The sequence below is a fragment of the Spinacia oleracea genome, chromosome 6 (assembly GCF_020520425.1).
Source record: "Spinacia oleracea cultivar Varoflay chromosome 6, BTI_SOV_V1, whole genome shotgun sequence".
In the NCBI taxonomy this organism is placed as follows: domain Eukaryota; kingdom Viridiplantae; phylum Streptophyta; class Magnoliopsida; order Caryophyllales; family Amaranthaceae; genus Spinacia; species Spinacia oleracea.
Window position 1 is genome coordinate 15,715,077 of NC_079492.1, and position 14,388 is coordinate 15,729,464.

Sequence of the window (14,388 nt, forward strand, 5' to 3'; positions counted from 1 at the left end):
CAATAACGACATGCCATGTCACCCTGTTAACGTTTCGCACTTCCCACGTAGACCAAATTATAATCATGTATTTTCCTCTTTTTTTTTTTTTTTTTTTTGCTGTAAAATTTCGTATATAATATCATGACATTATATTTGGAAATTATGATATTGGGATTTGATATGTTTGAAACCTCCTAACCCGGTGTCCAACTGTCCAAGTAGTATTAGCCTATTAGGTAACCCATTATTTCTACAATATTACAATTCACAAATTCTTATTTATAATGGGTGTACAATAAATATTGTACACCAAAATAAAAGTTAACTCAAAATGCTTAAAAGTTAAGCTTATATATGTAAAAGTTATGTATTATTTAGTGTTAAATTTTTTAATTTTAGTAAAACTTATTTCTTTAAAATGACAAATAATGTATAAAATTAATCATTTAACCCTTTAAAATGTTTATCTATCAAATTTTTTATTACTAATATAAAAGTTAATCAAAATTAGGTTAAAGTTACAAAAAATTGGGTAAAAGTTATCTTGGTGTACAATAAATTTATTGTACACCTAGTGCGCGCAAGACCTTTTGATTACAATTTAGGAGAGATCGATATATTAACTAATCTATCACTAAAATACAATAAGTAAACAAGGAAACATTTAAACATAGATAGACGTGATAGAATTTAAGAATTTTATCACGATTATGATTCAATTTGCAAATATATATATATATATATAGCTATTATTAGGGTTGACTACTAAGCTGATATCGTAGGGTGATAAGTCCGTGTCGAAGTGTCGCGTGTTGTCCACGTTTTGAAAAGAAAAATGACAAAATCAAAATCCGGTTTGTCGGAGATGCTTAAAAAGGGAGATGATGATATAGAATCTGGTCTGCTGGCGACGCCAAGAGAAGACAATGGCCTTGTTTGGTAGATAGAGGTTTTGGAGAAAATTAGAGGTTTGGACCACTATTAGAGGTTTGACTAGTCAAATACTCTAATAGTGGTGTTTGGTAGAAAGAGGTTTGCATTAGAGTTTTGGCCTAAAACCTCTAATTATCAACACGCTGCTTTGAGCAACGTTTTGTTGAGAGTTTTGTAAGTACAAAATTGTAAAAGACGATCTTGTCCTCCCTGTTGAATCCTTGAGCTACATCTCCACAACTCTGATTGATCAGTGATTTACCAAACTAATTCACAATTGAACATCCATAAATCTAACCCAAAAAAAAAGTCCGGAAAACCTATTTGATATGGACAATATAAATAAAATATCAAACTTTTAATTGGATATTCAGTGATAATTATTGGGGGAAAACATTCGTTTGGTAGAATACCTGAAGAAATTAAAATTAAAAGTTGAATATATCCCTACCAAATTACTTCTCCTACTTCAAGATTTTGTTGCATGTTGAGCTAATGAGCTCTATCAGAGATGGTTATTTGCCTTGAATTGTTGATGTTTGTTGATAATTAATATGGGAAATATTTTAGGACTGGAAAATAGTTATATTTGAGGAGATGGGGATGGAGGAATGTCGGGCGGAGATGACAAGAAGGTGAAGACGAAGATGGATTGTTGGAGAACGGAAATGGAGTGTGGGTTTAGGAGGACTTTGAATATTTTTTTTCCTTTTATTACTTTTACTTAATAATTATCTAATGGGCTTTTATTCTATTAGGGGTGGGTTTTATATTGGGTTCTTAAATGCCCATTTTTTTGTAGATGTTTTTTATCTCCGTTTTTCTGATATTTTTGTGTGTATGATGTGAGAAGATGATTATTAATTATTATTGTTGTTATTGGTAATTAATAATATCACATATTAAATACTAATGATGTACGTGGTATTTATTTGTGTTTTCTAAAGTTGTACAATATTTTCTAAATTAGCAAATCACATTTTATATCACAATTATTGATTAATAAAAAATGAAAAAGGCAATAATAAGACTAATGTCCATAAGTGTCTTTTTGCACAATTAAATGGTGAACAACTTTTATCAAACCTCTAAGTGTTACCAAACACGTTTATATAAACAGCTAGTCAAATCCGCAGTCAAATCTGCTAAATAAAAAGGTAATCAGCTAACTGCTAATGTAAACAGTAAACAGCTAAACGCTAAACTCTAATTACCAAACAGGGCCAATAACGATCGGAGGATGTTTGGTGAAATTTTAACTGTGACATGGAATATGTTTGCAATTCCGCTTGCATGGACCCGGTCCACCATTAAGGTTACCATGGACCAGGATAATTAGGTAATTTGCAGCGCTGAACCGTTTGAAATCACGTGTTCCAAAATAACAGAATGCGCGAAACCCTAAAATTGAAATCTCTCTCCTCCAGCAGCAGCTTCTCTCTCCTACAGCAACTTCTCTCTCCTCCAACAGCTTCTCTCTCTTCGAGCTTCAACAATGGAGGACGATTTAATCGATTTGAATATCGATTTAAATCGCGCAATAGAAGAAAAATTGTATAATTATGACGGTAATATTCGAATCCTAATAACTAACTACGAAGAAAATTATAGTAACTTTCATACTCATTGAGTAATTATTATTATTTTAGAAAACTTAGAGAATCATAGAGAAGTATATGATGTTGAAGATGAAGATGAAGGCACATCTCAGCAAGTTATGGTTGCAAATCAATGTATTGAAGAAGGTATGATATAGTATATTTTAATATATATATAGTAACTGTTATATTGATATAGTTAACATATTATAATTGCAGTAGTGTAACTAACATAGAAAGAGGAATTATATTTAACGCAGAATAACTATAACATACAAAGAGAAACTATGTTTAATGTAGAGTAACTATCTCATATAGACAGGACTTATAGTAACTGTAGAGTAACTATAAACTATAGAGACTAACTATATAAAATGAAGAGTAACTATCACATATAAAGAAGAACTATATACTGTAGAGTAACTATCACATATAAAAAGGAGTTATATTAACTGTGAGTAACTATAATATATAAACAGTAACTATATAAAATGAAGAGTAACTATCACATATAATGATAACTATATTTATAATAAAGTAACTATAATTTATGAAAGGTAACTATATTAATTATAGAGTAACTTCACATAACGAAATAATCTATGTAAGCAATAAACTACATTTAACTTATAGTAACTATAACATATAAAGAATAACTATATTAACTGTAGAGTAACTATAACAATCAATAGATCCTAAGTAAGTATGTTAAATATAGAGTAACTATAACAAATAAAGAGTAACTATATGAACTGTAGAGTAACTATAACAATCAATAGATCTTAAGTAACTATGTTAATTATATAGTAACTATAACATATAAAGAGTAACTATATAAATATTAAGAGTAACTATCACATTTAATGATAACTATATTTGTATTTGTACAGGTTCAATAATACATTCAATTGATACAAACCACAACATCTTTGAAAATCCAAATAATGAGCAGGAATAAAACATTGATAAAGAATTAGATGGCAGTTTAATTGGAGAAGCAAGGAAAACAACCGATGAGATTTATGATCTATATTGCAAACATGCTGCTATTATTGGTTTTAGTGTACGAAAAGGGAAAAATAGATATAAAGAAGGAACCACAATTGTTAATGGAAAATACTTCTACTGCTCTGCTGCTGAAATAAGAGACCCTCCTAAAAATAAAGAACTCAAAAATGAAGATGATCAATCAGATGCAAAAAAGAAAGAAAGGAGAAAGAGGGTTATGATAACAAGAACAAAATGTGAAGCTCAAATATTTGCAAAGAAGAATGAAAATGGAGATTTTGAAATAGAAAAGCATGTAGTGGTACATAATCACCCATTGACAAGAGAAATAAGTAATTATCTTCACCGATCGGAACGACAAATGACAGAACCTAAAAAAGAAGCTATTGAGGCAATGTCAGAATGTGATCTAAGACCAATGGAGTCTTATAGGTATATGTCAACAGAAACTGGCGGAGACGACTTTGTAGGTCATACGATGATTGATCATCTAAACTACTGCTACAAGTTAAAAATGAAGCAAATTGATGACAAGGATTCACAAACACTAGTGAACAAACTGTATGACATACAATCAATAGATCCCGAGTTCTTTTTCAGAGTAAGACTCAATGCTGAAGGAAAAGTTGAGTGCCTATTTTGGAGGGATTCTATGATGAGAGAAGATTACAAAATATATGAAGATGTTCTAGTTTTTGATACTACATTCAGAACCAATAAGTACAATCTCATATGTGCTCCATTTGTTGGTATCAATAACCATTGGAAAAACACAATGTTTGCTTGTGCTTTCATTGGGGATGAAACCACAGAATCTTTCGTTTGGGTGTTTGAAACTTTTCTGAAGGCTATGGGAGGAAAGCACCCTATATCAATTTTCACTGATCAAGATGCAGTTATTGCTGCTGGAATAGAACAGGTACCTCTTCATATATTATAGTTACTATTTTGACAATATAGTAACTCTTTATAAAATATAGTTACTATTTTAACAATATAGTAACTCTTTATAAAATATAGTTACTATTTTGACAATATAGTATCTCTTTATAAAATATAGTTACTATTTTGACAATATAGTAACTCTTAATTCAATATAGTTACTATTCTGAAATTATAGTAACACTTTATAAAGTATAGTTACTATTTTGACAATATAGTAACTATTTATAAAATATAGTTACTATTTTGAAAATATAGAAACTCTTATTAAAATATAGTTAATATTTTGACAATATAGTAATTCTTTATAAAGTATAGTAACTCTTTATAAAATATAGTTACTATTTTGTGGAACTATATATATTCATTATTGTTTTTCAGGTTTTTCCTTCTTCAAGACACAGGTTATGCTTGTGGCACTTGAGTAAAAATGCAAACAGTAGGTTTGGTTTATTGAAGTCTGATAAAAACTTCAAAAATGCATTCTACAAGTGTTTAAGTGGGTGTATAACACCAAATGATTTTGAAGAAACTTGGAAATCTATGATCAACACTTTTAAGCTGGAAAAAGATGACTGGTTCAACAGATTGTATGGTCTTAAAGAAAAATGGTGTACAGCTTTAAGTAAAGATCTTTTTTCTGCCGGTATACTTTCTTCACAAAGAAGTGAAAGTACAAACCATGCTGTTGGTTTTAAAGCAAATAAAAGTACAACATTAACAGAGTTCTATAGTATTTTTCAAGCTACAATAAATCGATGGAGAAAAACCGAAGAAAAAGACGACTTTGACTGTACAAGGGGAATACCAACTTCAGAGCTAAGTATGAGTGCTATATTAAAACAGGCAGCAAATGTATACACGATAACACTTTTCCGTGATTTTGAAGAAGAGTTCAAGCTTTCTGTGGCAAGTAGTACAATGTTCAAGGGAAGTGTAGGAAGAACAGTGTTTTTTGAAGTGTGGATAGAAGGAATAACAGGTAAAAAAACTATAAATCTTTATTTAATATTTAGAGTAGATGTTCTTTTGAATAATATTACATTATATGTAAATAATCTAACAGGATCAAGGCAAGAAGTTCAATACAAAATGGAAGATTCAACCGTCACTTGCACATGCAAAAACTTTGAAGAATCTGGATGGTTGTGCTTCCATTGTTTAAGAATATTGCATTTACATTCAATCAATACAATTCCAGATCGTTACATAACAACAAGATGGACTAGATATGCAAAGAAACAGATATGGGAAAGGGTTGATACAATAAAAAGGGAGAAAGGTGAAATCAACAATTTTACTGGTTGGAGATTACATATGATCAGAAGGTAATTTTTTCAATATCCATTAGTTCATTTTCATATAGTTACAATTACAGTTGATATTTTACTTAACACTTAAACTCTATACCACAGATACTATAACTAAATTTTGAAAGGGCATAAGATAGCAAAGGCCAGAAAATTTATCGAGGAGAAGTTTAAAATGGATAATAAAGCAGTTGATGAAATCATAAAAAAGGAAGAAGAAAGGAAGGCAAAAGAAGAAGCTGCAAAGATAGCAGAACAAGAAAAGGCAAAAGGTGAAGCACAACGAGAAACACAAGACGGGGAATCAACTAATTCTGAAATAACAATTGTGCTTGATCCTGATCGTGCTAATACTAAAGGAAAGAGTAAGAAGAGAATAAAGGGTCAATATGACAATTACAAGCAGCCATCAAAGAAAGGAAAAAAGAAACACAAAGAATTTGGATCCAAGACACCCAATATTCAATTATTTACACCTAAAGAACAACTATTTTAGTGATGTTCTTGTTTTATTATCATATACAGTTACTTCAACATTTTTAAACAAATTTATTGAGTGTATATACTATAGTTCTCCTTTACAATACATAGTTACTATACATTCAGTATAGTAACTCTTTATAAACACACAATGTTTATTTATAGTAACTCGTTATAAAATAGTTACTATTTTGACAATATAGTATCTCTTAATACAATATAGTTACTATTCTGAAAATATAGTAACTCTTTATAAAATATAGTTACTATTTTGACAATATAGTAACACTTAATAAAATATAGTTACTATTCTGATAATATAGAAACTCTTTATAAAATATACTTACTATTTTGACAATATAGTAACTTTTTATAAAATATAGTTACTATTTAAAAAATATAGTAACTCTTAGAACAATATAGTTACTATTCTAAAAAAATATAGTAACGTTTTTTATGCAATCAAAATGACTTATAGTAACTATATGTTACTCAAATAATAAAATACCATAAAAAAGAGAGTAATTGTATCTTATTAAAGATAACTATATCTGTAAGATAGTAACTATTTGAATTTATACACAAAATTATTCACTTTTTATATATACCAACTCTTCACATTTAGTGGTCACCCTTCTTTACATATAGTAACTCTATATAAAATATAGTTACTATTTTGATAATATAGTAACTTTGGTTATGCAATCATATGACTTACAAATTTATAAGAGTAACTATATTTGAAGAAAGGTAACTATTTCATTCAAATAGAAACTATATTTAAAATAAGTAAATTGAGCAATATGACACAAATACTGCAAAAGTTATAATTACTCTCATATATCAAACAATTAAAAATCATTGAGAGTAACTATATCAAACTTAGAATTAATTGTACATTCTAAGTAGTAATTCGACTACATACAAACACAAAAAATTAAATTGTTTTTTCAGCAATAATTATTAACCACGTGAAGCACCTCGTCCACGTGCCTTCCCGCGTCTGCCTCCTCGGGTGCGTCTCCCGCCTTTGCCACGTCCTTTCCCTTCAACATTGACATCTGTCTCAGCTTCATCTTCTGTTTCAACATGTTTGGATTTCCTTGCTGAACTATTTCTTGCAACAATTTCAATTTTTGAAGCATCATTCATGTATTTCTGCGTCAACTCTTCCCTTTGTTTAATTAGGGCATCCAAAATATCTTGTTTCCTGTATTTCCTGAATGCAACCATTCGTTTCAGATATTCATCTCTGTAACAATTCAAATCTGACAACACAATGGTGCCACAAATACAAGCCCTGAGAAACTTCCTGAAATCTTCCTATAAATATTTAAACAGCAACTATTAGAATAAAAACAGTAACTATTGATAACAAAACAATAACTATAAAGAATGAAAAGAAAATATGAATAACATTAATTATTTTTAACACAAAAACTTACATCTGCCAAGGGATCAAAGTCAAAAATCCCAACACCATCTTGTACCGTTTCAACACCATGAAAAACCATCATAAACATCATCAAATAGACACAACAGTCTTTGTTATAAGCACCTCGCTTCCAATTACCACCGACCGGGATAAATTTGAAGCTTTTAATATCTTCATGATGAATGCTATCCATATTTTTCAGTAGTTTTTCCAATGAAGAACACTGTACATAACATATAGTAAGTATTATCAACATATAGTAACCTTTGAAATCATATAGTAACTATTATCAACATATAGTAAGAATTAAAATCATATAGTAACTATTAAAATCATATAGTAACTATTACCAGTGGGTTAAAAATCATATAGTAACTATTAAAATCATATAGTAACCATTAAAATCATATAGTAACTATTAAAATCATATAGTAACTATTAGAATCATATAGGAACCATTAAAATCATATAGTAACCATTACCAACATATAGTAACCTTTGGAATCATATAGTAACTATTTTATAAAGATAGTAACTATTTTAAAAACATAGTTACTGTTTTAAACAAATAGTAACCTTGTCAAAAATATAGTTCCTCTAAAAAAGAAAAACTAATATAAAGGTAACTATAACATTTATAGAGTAACTATAACAACAAAAAAGGTAACTATAAAAAAAACTTACCAAGACAGAATAAGCTTTCTTCCTTTGTTCCATCTCTTTTGGTTCCAGAAGCATATTATCAAAGAAATAGACACTTTTGTCTTTTATACTAATGAAAAACAGGTAATAATGCTTCGGGTCTTCAATCAGAACAGGAGCAAAAATCTATATAAAAAAGAAAAACAACAGATTACAACTACAAGAAAGGAGACAAAAAAAAAAGATAATATGGTTATATAAAGAAAATATAAATCATACCATATTACAATCTTTCAACGATTGAACTCCATTTACATCTTTCACACCATAATTAAGACAAACACACAATTCAGACAAGATTTTTTCATTGCCTGGTTTCTCAATCAAATCAGCAACATATTTCTGCAAATCAATATTAAAAGAAAAATTAAACAAAGGCCAAAAAAATTTAAAATAATTAACATTTTATATTATTAAAAATATAACTTACACAATATGTGCCACCTAAAAACAGCTTCTGAGGAGAACCGGCAGGATTTCTTTCATTTTCATTCAATAAAAAAGCCCAAGCTTCAATATGAATCAAAAGAATATCAAATGTGGAAGGAAGGGTCCACATGTCATCTCTTCCTACCGCAATAAAATGATTGTATTCTATAACTTTATCACTGAAAAACATAAAAAAGAAACAATAAATATGTCAGAAGAATTATATTATATTATATGAAAGGTAACTATATTATATGAAGGGTTACTATAAATAATGAAAGGTAACTATATTATATGAAAGGTAACTACATTATATGAAAGGTAACTATATTATATGAAAGGTAACTATAATATATGAAAGGTAACTATAATATATGAAAGGTATCTATTTTATATGAAAGGTAACTATAATATATGAATGGTAACTATATTATTTGAAAGGTAACTATAAATTATTAAATGAGAAAACTTCTACTTACTCAGTCAAAATACCCTCTTCATCAGTCAGAGCAGCAAAGTCCACAACTTCTTGAACAAATGCTGGAAGATGCCTCATTAAATCTTCAAATGCTATCATAAACGGAGACATAAGCATCACATTTTCCTCTATGCCATAGACACTGACATTCACTCTTGATACAGCATGGTTGTTAATGATGCATTTTTGAAATGCAGCCCACACGCGCTCATATTCTTCTATTTCTTCATCATCATCCTCCGTAATTTCTTTAGCTTTGCTTTTCAAAGAATCAAGAACTGCATTTATTTGAGTGTCAGGATCAACTTCTCGAATAATTGCTTCGGTAGATGTTGTTGCGTCAACAACAGCAGCTGTAACAACTGCAGGCTCAGTTGGAACAACGGCAGAAGGTTGAGGGGCAGCAGTAACAACTGGATTGTTACTTGAACCAAAAATGTCATCCCAACCATTTGGTAGATTCTTCACCAACTAATGAATCTCCACCAACTCATCAACCATCTTTTGATAAGTGGAATTTTCCAAAATATCATCGCCATGGTTCTGCGAAGGCATTGAAGCCTTTAATTTGAACAGCTCTTCAGCATGGATGGCTGAAACTACATCCAGATCTCTCTTCATCAACAACCACTAACCATGAAAATCCTAATAACAAAATACATAAATTTAAATATGGAACATAATATGAAAATTTAACTAAAAATACAAAAAATATTATAAGAAAAGGTATCTATAGTATATAAAGATAACTGTATAAAAGTTAACTATAGTATATGAAAAGTAACTATAGAATATAAAAGATAACTATAGAAAATAAAAGATAACTATAGTATATAAAAGATATCTATAGTATACACAAGATAACTATAGTACATAAAACATATAGTAACTATTTATACCATATAGTAACTGTTTAAAACATATAGTTACTATTTATTAAAACAAAGTAATGGTAACATAGTGTATGAAAGATAACTATAGTACATAAAAGATAACTATAGAATATAAAAGATAACTATATATACCTACATTTACTAAACCAAAGATAATGATAACAATAGTGTATAAAAGATAACTATAGCATATAAAAAATAACTATAATATATATTGACAAATATATCAATAATAAAGTAAACTTACATCAGTGGCTTTAGAGAAAATTTCTTCATCTGTAGGATGAGAATTAGGGATTTCAAACTGAAGAATCCTAGGACGCCGACTTGGAATTCGACGCCCAACATAGGGCTGTTCAGCTCTTCCCCCACTGCTGCCAGCTTCATTTTCTTTCGAAATAGATTTGATTTGGGTCAAATCTATTTGACCATCAACAAAAACAAACTTTTTGAAAATTGGATACTTCTCCTTCTCCAATATACCAGAATCATATAATGCACTCATATTGGCATTTTCAGCATGAATTCGACCGGTTACCATCTTCGATGTCCAATGCTGAATAAGAGGTAATTGATCAGGAATACCACTGGAATTCCTAAACTTAATCCTCTGAAAATACACAAGTTGCAAAAACACAACACAGCCTCCAAATGTCTTTTGATCTTTGCCTTTCAATAAACAATTTTTAAATTTCACTGTTTCCTCACATAATACGTCAAGAACGTATTTACACCAATTGTATTTGGAAATCATTTTAGGATCGTCCAAAGCCTTAGCCAATCTCAAATCTACAGTCCTATTGGCTGTTGGAGTAAAAAATGTAGAGAAAGCAACAAAAACAAATAATTGTTTAAACAGATCACCACCATCTGTCAACAATTTAATCTTGTCCTCAAGCAACCTTATAGGAATTTGAGCATTGACCTCTTCAAAACCGAACTCTTTTCTCCAGTTGATCTTCAAATCAAAATCAGGATTAGTGGAATTGCGCCCACGTTTAACCCCTTCAACCTCCAGCTCAGAAAGGGGGAGCATAAACAAATCGTACACATCATAATCAGTGATTTCAAATTGCTTGGAATCACTGATTGTAAACAGAGAACTCACACCATCAAAGCACTTGATGCACCAGTACATCATCTGAGTGTTTTTTCGACTTAATTGAAGGCCTAACAATCCTCCAAACCCTATCTCTTGAACAGCTGCCTTTTGATCAGGAGAGAAGTCTTTAATTAATTTACACAATGATCCTCCTGAACATTGTGTATCAAAATTAAACCTGAAAAAAATGAATAATGAAAGTAAGTCAGCTTTATATATCATATAGTAACTATTTAGAACACATAGTAACTGTTTAAAACATGTAGTAACTATTAGAAACATATAGTAACTATTTAGAAAATATAGTAACTGTTTAAAACATATAGTAACCTTTCAAATAATATAGTAACTATACTACACATAGTACACATAGAACCTATTTATAATATATAGTAATTATTTAGAAGATATAGTAACTGTTTAAAACATAAAGTAACTATTTAGAACATATAGTAACCTTTGATATAGTCAATATTGTAAACATAGTACACATAGAACCTATTTAGAACATATAGTAACTGTTTAAAACATATAGTAACCTTTGGAATCATATAGTAACTATTGTAAACATAGTACACATAGAACCTATTTAGAACATATTTAAAAACATATAGTAACTATTTAAAACATATAGTAACCTTTGGAATCATATAGTAACTATTTAAAACATGTAGTAGCCTTTGGAATCATATAGTAACTGTTTACAACATATAGTAACCTTTGGAATCATATAGTAACTGTTTACAACATATAGTAACTATTTTAAAAAATATATTAGAACATAGTAACTATTTTGAACATATAGTAACTATTTAGAACAATAAACTAAATTAAACTAACACTTACACGATAGGCAGGCCATCAGCGCCAACTTCTTTCAAAACTTGTGAATGAAGTTGATAAGATTCAGGCTGTGGAACGTCAACCAGAGAAGAATTTTGTAAAGCTAGTTGATTAGGTTGTTCTTCTTCAATTGGTTCTTTTTCAGATACAAGCTCATTTGCTTTTGATTTCGGACTGCCAGCCTTTTTGTTCTTCTTTATAGACACAGATTCCTTAGCAACTGAAACAAAACAATTATAAAACAAAATATTACTATATAGTAACCATTACAATCACATAGTAACCAATAAAATCATATAGTAACCTTTCAAATAATATAATAAATACATAAAAATAGAGTATCCATTTAAATCAGATAGTAACTATTTATTAGACATAGTAACTGTTTAATTTTATAATAACATTTAAGAAAGATAGTAACTATTTATAACACATAGTTACTGTTTTAAAGTTATATTTACTTTCTAAAAACGATAGTAACTATTTATAACACATAGTTCCTATTTTAAAGTTTATTTACTTTCTAAAAACACAGTAACTATTTATAACACATATTTAATGTTTTAAAGTTATATTTACTTTCTAAAAAAGATAGTAACTAATTATAACACATAGTTACTATTTTAAAGTTAATTTACTTTCTAAAAAGACAGTAACTATTTTAAAAACATAGTTACTGTTTTAGAAATATAGTAACCTTTTAAAAATATAATTACTCTAAAAAACTACGAACAAACCAGTCACTAATAAAAACACTTAAAAACTTCGTAACATAAAATAAAAAGTAACTATATCTTTGAAACAGTAATTTCAAACAAAAACCACAAACATTTCAATAATTCAAAATCAAACAAAAAATAAGTTCGAATTACTTGAAATTTCTTCAGAAACAGCAAATAAAAGGTAACTATATCTTTGAAACAGTAACTGCATGAAACACTAAACCTAATTTCAGCAAAAACCACAAACATTTCAATAATTCAAAATTAAACAAAAAATAAGTTCGAATTAACAGGAATTTCTTCAGAAATAGCAAATAAAAGGTAACTATATCTTTGAAACAGTAACTGCATGAAACACTAAACCTAATTTCAGCAAAAACCACAAACATTTCAATAATTCAAAATCAAACAAAAAATAAGTTCGAATTACCAGGAATTTCTTCGGAAACAGCATTTGGCCTTCTTCCTCGCCTTCGAGGAGCTTCAACAGCCATTTCAGCAACGGAATTGTCGAATTCAAGTTTCTTCGCTGCCGGTTTCTTCGCTGCCGCTTTCTTCACCATTTTTTAGAAAAAAGAAGATCGGAAGAGTAATTTGATGCAAATGGATGAAAATAATCACTAAATTAAATTTGAAATGGAGAGAGAAATTCAGAGAGAAGTTCGAAAGCAGTTTAGAGAGAGAAGTTGAGTGAGAAGTTCAAAAGCCGGGAAAAAGGAAATTAAAAAAAAAAAAACATATATATAATTAGGAAAGCACGTGGCAGTTACACGCAACTTCTCGCACGCAACAACGCAAAGACTATAATACCCTGGTCCATAGCATGGACCAGGTTTACTATAGTGTAAATAATATGTTTGTTGCTATTTTAATGATTGGTTTTATGGTTGCTGTTATGATCATAGGTTTAATTATAACAGGGTTACTTCTCTACGTCGTTTCATCCTTCGCAATTTGGTTAGCTACACTTCTCAAACCTTATCATACCCTTTCGTTATTATTAGTCCCCTGATTGTCCACAGTTATTCCTGGATCTTATTGGATTTGTTTTAACGTGTAATAATAATGTTTTTGCGGTTCTTGAGTAATTTTTGCAGTTTTGTTAACATGTTTTATTGTCTCGTTGATTGATGTACTTTGTGGTTCTTATATATTACGACGCCCCGTGTGTTTTAAAATTATTTGATCAACTTTTTTACAAATTATTTTGTCCAATTTTTTTTTAATTTATTTGAATTATGCAAATTACTCAAGTGTTTCGTACCCAAAGGTACAAGTCTCTTTGATATATGAGTGACGTAATTATTTGATAAATATTTTTACAATTTATTTGACCAATTTTTTTAATTTATATGAATTATGCAAATTACTCAAGTGTTGAGTGACGTAATTATTTGATCAATATTTTTACAATTTATTTGACCAATTTATTTAATTTATTTGAATTATGCAAATTCAGTAGGTACAAGTCTTTTTGATATAGATATATAAGTGACGTTTACGAGAAAAATAGTTCAAATTAACAATTGCT

The 14,388-nt window shown here is 29.1% G+C and overlaps 1 protein-coding gene across 1 annotated transcript; it reads left to right on the forward strand.

The window, feature by feature from the left end:
- The first annotated feature begins 3,882 nt into the window (after nucleotides 1-3,882).
- On the forward strand, nucleotides 3,883-5,891 carry LOC130462964 (protein FAR1-RELATED SEQUENCE 5-like). Its single transcript, XM_056831963.1, has 4 exons — nucleotides 3,883-4,440; nucleotides 4,845-5,445; nucleotides 5,530-5,791; nucleotides 5,879-5,891. The coding sequence occupies exons 1-4, from the start codon at nucleotides 3,883-3,885 to the stop codon at nucleotides 5,889-5,891; spliced, it is 1,434 nt and encodes a 477-aa protein (XP_056687941.1).
- The last annotated feature ends 8,497 nt before the right edge of the window (nucleotides 5,892-14,388 follow it).

Coding starts and splice junctions, on each gene's coding strand:
- LOC130462964 (XM_056831963.1), top strand. CDS start 3,883: ATGACAGAACCTAAAAAAGAAGCTATTGAGGCAATGTCAGAATGTGAT. Junction 4,441..4,844: donor TTGCTGCTGGAATAGAACAG/GTACCTCTTCAT, acceptor ATTGTTTTTCAG/GTTTTTCCTTCTTCAAGACA. Junction 5,446..5,529: donor GTGGATAGAAGGAATAACAG/GTAAAAAAACTA, acceptor ATAATCTAACAG/GATCAAGGCAAGAAGTTCAA.